The sequence below is a fragment of the Garra rufa genome, chromosome 8 (genome assembly GCF_049309525.1).
Source record: "Garra rufa chromosome 8, GarRuf1.0, whole genome shotgun sequence".
NCBI lineage: Eukaryota > Metazoa > Chordata > Actinopteri > Cypriniformes > Cyprinidae > Garra > Garra rufa.
Window position 1 is genome coordinate 1,232,703 of NC_133368.1, and position 11,515 is coordinate 1,244,217.

Sequence of the window (11,515 nt, forward strand, 5' to 3'; positions counted from 1 at the left end):
TTTAAGAAAACTAGCATCATATCATACTGTACACACAGAAACTTCACGGCAACCTGTCAAAATAAAAATACGGTTCAACATGTAACAACAATATTAGTCTTGTATTCCTTTTGTACAGTATAATGTAGGTGTTTTATATATTCTTATTTAAATAATTTACATAAAACAATATATATGATAAAAAATAAATATTACAACAAGATTAACCACTTAATTGTAGAAAAAAATACTACAATTATTATTTAAACGTTTTAAACTGAATATAATTTTTCTTCTTTTGGACTTATTTTTCACTGAAATAAATGTTTTCGTTTTTACACAAAGTAGGCTAAAGTACCGGGAAAAAAAGTAACGTTGGCTACTGGCAAATGGTTTGAAAGTGGTTGCTTAGCTATTCATTTTTTTGTGAAAATGGAGGATACTTCCCTCCCTCTCAATGTAGTGGGTCAATTTTACCAGATTATACTGTACAGATGCTGATGTGTTTTGTTTTCATAGCATCATATGTGAGTGAATGTCTTTGATAGGGGACATAGTAGTGCATTTGTAGTTCTATGAGCATTTAAATATTTGTAAATCAAAATATGATGACAGTTAGGATTTGAAGTATTGAGTATATTTACTGTATATTACAGTAATATATTCTATATTTGACCATATTATGGTGATCCTGGGGTCGTGATGATGGGGCCCTTGAATATTGTTGCCCAGGGTACAACAAAGTGTTAATCTGGCCCTGCATACACTGACTGTGTTCTCATTAGGAAACACAGCTTTTTGATATAAAGTTTTTCTTGTTCCCGAATACAAATATTTTTTAAAGTATTTGTTCGAAATAAGTATTCGTAAAAAACACATTATTTGTGCCTTTCCGAATACCGTATTCGGGTTCGGCTCCACCCCTAGATACCTTTATCCCAACTAAGTTATTAAAGAAATTTAAAAGTACACAATTTATGAACAAAGCCCTGCTGAAAAAAACAGCATATGCTGGTTAGGTATGTTTTGGTGCTGGGATGCTGGTTTTAGCTGGTTTATGCTGGTCCTTTGCTGGTTGATGCTGGTCATGTTGTTGGTCAAGGACCAGCATAAACCAGCAAAGGACCAGCATCCCAGCACCAAAACATTCCTAACCAGCATATGCTGTTTTTTTTTTCAGCAGGGAGAAGTTCCCTGTACTCTGAACTCTTGCGTAGTTAGTGTCATGCATAACTAATGGAGTCATGAGTACACATAAAAAATTCCCAGTTCTCTTCATAGTGTCTGATACACTGGAGGGAGAAGTTCTTGGGATTTTCCATTTCATCAGAAACAAGGTTTACCACCGGTTAAAACTGACAGTCTTCTTTGCTCTTCTTATTTCCGGAACATTACTGTTCAGCTTTTGTTGTTCATAGCTCAAGACAGGATGTGATTCCAATCTGTGCCCTATACCACAAAAAGGAAAACATTTTTTTCTTTAAGTGGTTGCTCATTATGTAAACAATTCAAGCTTCTTATATTTGCAGCCAGTTGTTTTGCAGTTTGCAGTTGCTGATTTTGGAACTGAAATCAGAAGTTGAAAACTGCACATTGTTTGCTTTGTCAATAGAAGGGGGTGCAAGTCAGAAATAGAGAATAACCAGAGACATACTGAGAGAGATGCAGGATGTCCCCTAACTCACTCTAGACCAATCAGCATTAAGAGTCTGGCCCTAAAGGTGTGTCTAAGAAATATGGGTATAATATCAGGAAGCTACAACATGTACAAAACTCAGATTGAAGTTAGACTTCAGTTAACTACAGCAAACAGGTAAGGGACATTCCTTCATTTGGATCATTTATAGCACCTGTACTGCTCTTATACCTGCAAAAAATACAATGTCAGTTGTACAAAAACATTGTTTTACAGTCAGCATCAGCACACAGCAGATTGTTCGTGTTTATTTTTGCCTGTGTAATGATAATGAACTACACATGACTGAGATTTCATGTCGATGATTTAATTTTAGCACTCAATGTGTGTGCATTGGCAAACTCTACAACCTGACTTGTCTTGACAGATGTTCTGACCATATTTTGCTAGAGTTTCAAAGGACCTTCTTTATATTACATTATGCACTTGCATTTTACCTCTCTAGTAGAAACCAGCATCAACTAAACCCAGTTAGGATATAGACCAGAGCAGCTTTAATTCATAGCCGGGCACAAACTGAATTTGTTATGAGTCTTTTTCAGCCTGCTTGTGTAATTTGTTCTGAATGTGTTGTTAAGGCACTATGAAAAACTGTACACAAACTTGCCCAAAGACAAAAAGGAAATGCTGCTCATCTGGGGAATCACTGTATTGTCTAATAGAGAAGTTCTCAATCCCCTCCCCCTGTCCTCAAACTTTCACTTCTAGTGCACTGCAGTTTATTAAATGAAGTTAAATGTGTTTCAATCTGTTGAACAGGTCCATCTCCAGCGGTCATGGATAAACCAGTATGTTTGATTGAGACGGCGTCTGATGGGAAGCTGTTTGTCCAGCAGTCAGCGTTGCAGGTTCTGGAGCAGATCCAGCAGCCCGTGGTGGTGGTGGCTGTGGTGGGTCTCTACCGCACCGGGAAGTCCTACCTGATGAATCGACTGGCAGGGAAACAAACAGGTTAGACTCACACAAGCAGTACAGATGCTATCTTGAGAGAAACGTCATGCCATTGAAATGAATGAGCTCACATGCATGTCAGTAATTGTGGGAATTTTGTTGTTATCAGGGTTTGCATTGGGCAGCACAATTGAGTCCAAAACGAAGGGCATCTGGATGTGGTGTGTGCCTCACCCCACTAAACCAGAAACCACTCTGGTGCTGCTGGACACTGAGGGACTCGGGGATGTAGACAAGGTGAAGTAACAAATCTCCCAAATTACCAAAGAACTAGTGTTCAAGGGTCCAATAACACTTTCACTTTTGGAGCAGAGATACCAAACTAATCCCATACAATGTTTTGCTCTGAAATTACCAGTGCATAGTCTAGATTTATGCTCACAGTTTGAATGTTAAACTTATACAGTATTACAGTTAGCCGATCTAAAACGCAGACTAACAGCTGTCAACTAGGCCAGTGCACAAATCAGTGGTCCGAACCCAACATATTTTATACTTTAGATTTAGGTTGTGCATTCAGCATGTTGCTGGCTTCTGAGAAAAAAACTAAACTAAACCAAAAAAAAAAACAGATGTATTCAGTCTTGTGCTAACTTGCCAGTTTACTGTAAAGTGGAAGTGGGAAATGTGTTGAAATAGCCCTGTTTAAATGGTGTGTTAAATGTCATGGCCCTTCTTTTTATTGAGTAGAATGTGAATGCAAATTCAAGGCTATTTCCAGTTTTGTATTCTTACTTAATGAATGTGAATCTACATTTCAGGGGGACTCGAAGCATGACACCAACATCTTCTGTCTGGCTGTGTTACTGAGCAGCACTCTGGTCTACAACAGTCGAGGGACGATCGACAACAGGGCTGTAGAGGAGCTGCAGTATCCTTCTGAACATTACTTTTATTATTATTTATTTATTTATTTTGAAAGAGTAAGAGACAGAGAATGGGGTAGGGGTTATTCAGATGTTGACTACCATTTCACACATGTACAAAAGTTCTTACTTAGGTGCCTTAATCATATCCCCAAACCCCAAACATAACCACTTTTTAACAACGTAAAAATCATGAGGCAAAAAAATTAACAATACAATACTGCATGTTTGATGTTTTAAAGAGGTATTAAGCACAATTAACCTGATGCACGCACATGTAAAGCCACCTCAGATGCATGCGATCGTCAATTCAGATCTCTTTCACTACTTATTGCACTTCAACAATCAAATACACACAATAAAAGCAAAAACAGTAAAACTACTCACTAATCTTGACTGACTAATATATTAAGGATTATTTTATTAAAGATCAGGGTCTGTGGTAATGGAGGCTATTTCCTGAGGTTTCCTGATAATATCTCCCAACATTAACATTTAAGGCATGAAAAGCAGTGCTCCCAGTACTGAGCCTTGTGGTCCTTCATACTGTACTTGTGATTGATATGATACCTCTTCATTCACTGCTATGAATTAATTCCACTAATGTCAACATCATTTTCTAGTCTATTCAAGAAAATGTTGTGATCGATAGTATCAAATCCAGCACTAAGATCCAGCAGCACTAATAGAGAGATCTCAACCACGATCTGATGATAAAAGCAGTCATTTGTAACTCTAATAAGAGCAGTCTAAGTCTTGACTGGAAGTACTGTTTTTCTCCAAGAAAGAACATAGTTGTGAGTTTCCTTGACACAAAATAGAGATTTGAGACAGGTCTGTAATTAATTCTCTACAATCAATTTATCTTTTTTTTTTTTTATGAAAGGCTTAACAGCAAGTTTGAAGGTTTTTGGAATATATCCTAATGACATTGACAAAATAATAATATTGAGAAGAGAATCTATGACTTCCGGAAGCACCTCTTCCAGTAGCTTATATGATATAGTGCAGGCATTGGCACACTCTGTCCTGGAGGGTATCCTGCAGAGTTTAGGAACTAAGGATATGTCATTAATATTTTTCAAAAGTGACAGAATGTTGAGATTATGCATTATTTGTGTATTTGGAAAACAAAATAGGTGAGAAGACAAGCTCTAGGGACCCCAGTATTAATGAGAATGACTCAACTGCATTAAATACAATAGAAAACATAATCTCATTGATCATAAATACAACAAAATAGATTAAATAAGTGTTCACAAATGTGTAAATCTGCAAAGTTCATAATTGATGTTTTAGATGTTATTAAATCAATATTATACTTTTTTGTCTATGTAAAGGTACATGCTAGAACCACACTTTACATACAATACATACAAATACTACTGGAATCATGTTGGACAGTCACTTTGTGTTCATACCTAAACAAACTGCCAGATATGTTACAGAACTAACAGAGTGCATCAAGGTCAAATCATCAGACGAGGATGTTGATGACTCAAATGAGTTTGTAAAGTTCTTCCCTAGTTTCATCTGGGCTGTGAGGGACTTCACTCTGGAGCGAAAGATTGATGGCAAAGATGCAACAGAGAATGATTATCTAGAGTTTGCTCTGAAGCTGAAACTTGGTAAATTAACAAAATATTATTTTCGTTACTTAATTTATTCAAAAGGAGCTCTTGAATTGTAATGGATTTTTCCAAACCTAATGGTTTGCCAACAGATCTTATTTAAATGAGTTTTGGGTGTACAGCAATTAGTTTAAATTGACTTCTCTAAAAAAGACAAAGCTATCCGTTTCAAAAGGGTTTTATCTGCTCTTGAAAATCATAGCATAGGATAGAACTTTGCAATATTTCTGAAGTTTAAAAGTCTTAATTGTATATTGCGCATGGGGTTAAAATTCTGTTTTTTTTTTTTTAATTCCTGTACAGAGCCATTAATAATTAGCCAGTGTTATGGAGCAGGTAAGAAAAGCAAAAAGCGTAACTTCAGTCTGTATAGACAGAGAACATTGTTAGGATCTATATTTTTTGTCAAAAATACATTTTGAAAGAAATGAATCAAGTCACATCTATAGGACATAAAAGTCAGATCTACCTACTATGCAATATGCCATAGCCCAACCATCAGGAGCAAGTGTTGTTCAGTGCCTTGCCCAAGGAGACTTCAACAATTGTCAAGTCAAGTCAAGCCAAGATTATTTATACAGCGCTTTTTACAATACAAGTTGTGTCAAAGCAACCTTACAGTATTAAAATAATAAAGTTAAATGTCAATAATAACGCAAGAGTTCCATATGGCAACAAAGCCAAATTGGGGAGGACTCATCTGGTTCCCATGGCCTTGTGCTGGTGGCCGTTTAGGGTAGGAGTTCTTTCTTGATGATCTGTCTCTGGGGCTCATCTAGTTGACATGGTATCTGCTGACATTCGGCTGTAGGTGTTGATCCACCATCTGCTCTTGGTTTGGACTGGATCCGGGGGACTGCAGTGACCATCTGATCTGGATACGGACTGGATCTGGTGGCTATGGTGACCTGGGAATAAGAAACAAACAGACTAATATTAATGTAGATGCAAGAGTTCCAAATTGCCACAAAATCAGATTGGAGAGGACTCATCTGGTTTTCGCTGTCTTGTGTCGATAGCTGTCTAAGTGATGAGGTCTTCACTGATGATCTGTCTCTGGGGCTCATGCTGACATTCAGGGCTGTAGAGGATATCTCTGGGTGCTAATGGGCACGGACTAGATCCGGGAGACTGCAGTGACCGTCTGATCTGGATACAGGTGGCTGCGGTGACCTCGGAATAAGAAGGAAAGATACTAATATTAGCGTAGATGCCATTCTTCTTCTGATGCAACGAGTACATCAGGTGTTATAGGAAGTGTCCCTGGTTCCGGTTGACCTAAATAATGCAGCCTAACAATCCTTTAACGGATTTGAATTATGAAATGCATTAAGTGTAGGCCAGGTTAAAGAGATGGGTCTTTAATCTAGATTTAAACTGACAGAGTGTGTCTGCCTCCCGAACAGTGTTAGGTAGATTGTTCCAGAGTTTGGGTGCTAAATGTGAAAAAGATCTGCCGCCCGCAGTTGATTTTGATATTGTAGGTACTACCAAATTGCCAGAATTTTGAGAACGCAGCGGACGTGAAGGACTATAATATGATAAGAGCTCGCTCAAGTACTGAGGAGCTAAACCATTCAGGGCTTTAAAAGTAATTAGCCAGATTTTAAAATCTATACGATGTTTAATAGGGAGCCAGTGCAGTGTTGACAGAACCGGGCTAATATGCTCATACTTTCTGGTTCTAGTAAGAACTCTAGCTGCTGCATTTTGGACAAGCTGGAGTTTATTAAGTGTGCAGAACAACCACCCAATAAAGCATTACAATAATCTACAATAATCTATCCTTGAGGTCATGAACGCATGGATTAACGTTTCTGCATTTGACATCGTGAGCATAGGTCGTAATATTTTTTAGATGAAAAAATGCGGTTTTGCAAATGCTAGAAATGTGGCTTTCAAAGGAAAGATTGCTATCGAATAGCACACCTAGGTTCCTGACTGATGCCAACGAATTGACAGAGCAGTCATTGAGTATTAGACTGTGTTTTAGGTTATTACATGCAGAGGTTTTAGGTCCAATAATTAACACCTCTGTTTTTTCAGAATTTAGCAGTAAAAAATTCTTGCCATCCAATTTTTTATTTCAGCTATACATTCTGTTAGTTTTTCAAATTGGTATGTTTTCGCCGGGCCGTGAAGAAATATAGAGCTGCGTATCATCAGCATAACAGTGAAAGCTAACACCATGTTTCCTGATGATATCTCCCAAGGGTAACATATAAAGTGTAAAAAGTAATGGCCCTAGTACTGAGCCTTGAGGTACTCCATACTGCACTTGTGATTGATATGATACCTCATCATTCACTGCTACGAATTGATGCCAGTCATATAAGTACGATTCGAACCAAGCCAGTGCACTACCACTAATGCCAACATAATTTTCAAGTCTATTTAATCAGTATTGTGGTCAATAGTATCAAACGCAGCACTAAGATCCAGTAACACTAATAGAGAGATGCATCCACGATCGGATGACAGGAGAAGATCATTTGTAACTCTAATAAGAGCAGTCTCAGTACTATGATACGGTCTAAAACCTGACTGAAAATCCTCACAGATACCATTTTTCTCTAAGAAAGAACACAATTGTGAGGACACTACCTTTTCTAGTATCATTGACAGAAAGGGAGATTTGAAATTGGTCTGTAACTGTTTAATTCATTGGGATCAAGTTGAGTTTTTTTAATTAGAGGCTTAATAATAGCCAGTTTGAACGTTTTGTGTTACTGTAGCGGATGGCTGCATAGTTACAATTTTATCTCTATAGTGTCTATCTTGGTAGTAAGATTGTTCATGAAGTCATTACTGCTGTGCTGTTGGGAAAATTCAGCGCCTGTTGGTGCTTTATTCTTCGTTAATTTAGCCACTGTATTGAATAAATACCTAGGGTTATGTTTGTTTTCTTCTAAGAAAGATGAAAAATAATCTGATCTAGCAGTTTTTAATGCTTTTCTATAGGATATGTTACATTCACGCCAGGCTGTACGGAAAACCTCTGGTTTTGTTTTCTTACAGCTGCGTTCCATTTTTCGTTGTGCTATCTTCAATTGGTAAGGTGAACCTGGGATTCAAGCTGGGAATCCTCTAACTCCCAGTCAACATATGTTGTTCATCTAAAGCCAATTATGTTCTCCCTCTTCCAACTCTATATAATAGTCTAAATTTCTAATAAACTGTGGATTGAAGGGTTCAAAGTGGAGAAAAAAAAATGTCCAGTGATAACAGGGCCCAAAGGAGTAGCTAAGGAGTAGAAAGGGCAGACACTTTAAAAATCTCTAGAATGGAGAAAACCTACAGCATGTGTTCATCTGTTCTAGGCACTTCAAAAAAAGTGATGGAGCATAATCTTCCCAGGGAGTGCATCCAAAAATTCTTCCCCTCCAGGACATGCTTCACTTTCCCGTTTCCAACCGCCCCAGAGAATGTGTCTCTTTTGGAGAGGTTGGATCCTGCTGACCTTTCCTCTGAGTTCCTAGAGGTTACAGAACGTTTCTGCAAGTTTGTCTTTGACAAGAGTGATGTGAAGAAGCTGAAAGATGGATACACAGTCACTGGCAGAGGTGATTCAGAATGACATTTAAAGAGTTTGCATATGTGCTTTTAGTAAAGTCAATCATTTTGTTTGACTTCTTTCCTTTTTTGAAAGTTTTGGGTCATTTAGCAAAAACTTATGTTGACACCATCTCCAGTGGGGCTGTGCCGTGTCTAGAGAACGCTGTCATCGCCATGGCAATGATTGAGAACGAGGCTGCGGTGAAGGAGGGGCTTGAGGTGTACCAGAGTGGAATGGAGAAGCTGAAGAACTCCTTCCCTCTGGAATTGAAGGTTGTGTCCACAGAACACCAACGTCTCAGCAGCATTGCAACACAAACCTTCATGACTCGATCATTCAGGGACACTGATGGGAAGTACCTGAAATCTCTGGAGGTAGGCAGCATTTTTCAGACTGATCTCTCCAGACCTGACCTCTCGCTGAGGAGGTACTTTGATGTTCTTTTAGATTAGTGAATGAGATCTAGACATACTCACTGATTCGTCATTCCTGATCTTCTCAAATATATAATTCTGTGCTGACAGTGCTATTCAAACTAAACTTTGAAACCTAACCCTAACCTAACCCTAACCCTAAGCAAGACATTATGCAAATAGCAAACCTTAAGTCACCACAGAACTGAAACACTGCCTGTATGTTTTTTAGGAAAAAGTTAATAAACTCTTTGATGGATACCTGTGCCAAAATGAGCAAGCTTCAAAGAAAAGATGTGAGGATCTCCTGTCATCCCTTTCAGCAACTATGACTGAAAACCTCAAACAGGGCGTCTATGCTAAATCTGGTGGCTATGATCTCTTCTGCACGGATCTGGAGGACATTGTGAAAAAATACAACAGCCAGACCAAAAAAGAAGTCAAGGTCTTGTCCATATTACACAACTTAATGACATTTTAAAGCAATTTCTTTACTGATATAGCTTCTAAGGTTTGTGTGTGTGTCAACAGGCTGAATCGGTCTTAGAGGAGTTTCTGAAGCAGAAGTCTGTGGATTCTAAAGCTATTCTGCAGGCCGACAAAAAACTGACTGAGAAGGAAAAAAAGATTAAAGGTAAGAGTTCCCTGCTCTTAAATTCTTACCAGGTTACTCTATGAAAGAGGTATTCAAATATTTAGGTACTTGTTTAGATGATAAGCTTAAAATGCAGCTACGAGTGGCAATAAATGGTAGAAGCACTTTCAAGGGTCCAAGAATAATTTTGCTTTTGGAAAACAGATAACATCATTCAGTTAACAACTCCAGTTCCAAGTGTAGATTTCAGGCTATTCGTTGCATTGCATTATCATTACGAATCAAGAACACTGGGTTGAAGGTCAATATATTTAACTCTTATAACACAATAAAAGCACTCCTTTAGATGAAAACAAAGTCTTCCACAAAAGTGTAATACATAATTTAAAATATTTTATCTTGCAATTTATATCTGCCTCACAGAAAAATGGACTGTTAATTTTATGGTGTGAGTCTTTTCTCTAAAAACATCTTTCTTCTTCCTCTTTGTGTCAATGACCAGAGGAAACAGAGAAAGCTGTACTCCTTGAGCAGGAAATCAAAGCTAAAGAGGAGACACAGCGACAGCTACAAGAGAAAATGGAAGCAGAAAGACAGAGTAATGAAGAGAGGATGAGACAGATGAAGGAGAAGATGGATGAGGAGATGAGGCTTCAGAGAGAGGAGGCCCAGCGTGCCATGGACAGCAAGCTGAGGGAGCAGGCTGCTCTGCTGGAGAAGGGCTTTCAGGAGAAGGCTGACAGGATGAGCCAGGAGATGGAAGAGTTCAAGAGACAGAATACTGAAGCTGAGAGTAACAGAGCTCGAGAGTTTGCAGAGCTGTTAGAGAACTCCAACAAGAGACATGAGGAGTCTATGGGTTTGATGATGAAGCAACACAGTGAACAGATGAAGGCTTTACAGCAGCAGATGAGTAGGCGCCCTTCTGGAGGATGTTCCATCTTGTAAAATGCATTAACTCTGTGGTCATCAGAAGCATGTAATTGTACAATGCAATTTACTTGTAAAATGATTCAATACCTCTATAATGGCATTGGAAGCATTGTCTCTATATACAGTTACACAACATTTAAACTGAGTGCTAGCTATCATTATTCAGACAAGTAATTGACAAAAGACCTCCCTCCCTTAGTTCCCATTTTTTGGCTTTTTGATGTGTCATGACAGATAGCATCTCAGTTCAAGTGGCACGTAACGACCATATATTCCTCTTTACTAGTTATAGCATGAAATAAACATGAATGAACATCAGAGGGTTTCTCGTTTCAACTGCAGAAAGACACAATACACACCATTTTTCAAGTTTAAGTCCACCAGCGTTAATTTACTTTCCTTTCTGGTTTGTTTGACAGACAAAATGGCAGAATCTGCATTATAATTGGTCAGATCCCCTGTCAATCAAACTCCGGACGAAGGGTGAATTGAGACAAATAATGAGCTAATTACATATTTAGATTATATTCTAGTTCTGTAATAGCATTAAATGTAAAGGATTTGTTGTGGAATGAGGGCAACTAATTAGGCTATATAGTGTTTATAATGTTTGAAATGGTTTCGTTATATTTACTGGTATTTAATATACAGTACATAAAAATAAAGTTTTTATTTTAGAGTAAAATCATTTTCTCTTTTTGACCAGGTTAGGATTCTCTGTGTCATAAACTCTAGGTGCAAGGCTTCTAAACCTGGGTGTTTTTAGTAGTGTGATATTCAAATGATGATTAGTTTCAGCCACAACATTCATTAACATATTGTCACAAGGAGAGTCAGACTGAGACGTGCGGATCCATTTGCAGCATTTATTAGAATCGTCAACAGGCCAGAATAA

General features: G+C 38.0%; 1 protein-coding gene across 1 annotated transcript; it reads left to right on the forward strand.

The window, feature by feature from the left end:
• Nucleotides 1-2,435: 2,435 nt before the first annotated feature.
• LOC141340328 (guanylate-binding protein 4-like) lies at nucleotides 2,436-10,938 on the forward strand. Its single transcript, XM_073845258.1, has 9 exons — nucleotides 2,436-2,626; nucleotides 2,736-2,863; nucleotides 3,388-3,497; nucleotides 4,930-5,120; nucleotides 8,444-8,686; nucleotides 8,773-9,053; nucleotides 9,325-9,537; nucleotides 9,624-9,726; nucleotides 10,190-10,938. The coding sequence occupies exons 1-9, from the start codon at nucleotides 2,452-2,454 to the stop codon at nucleotides 10,633-10,635; spliced, it is 1,890 nt and encodes a 629-aa protein (XP_073701359.1). The 5' UTR covers nucleotides 2,436-2,451; the 3' UTR covers nucleotides 10,636-10,938.
• Nucleotides 10,939-11,515: the final 577 nt, after the last annotated feature.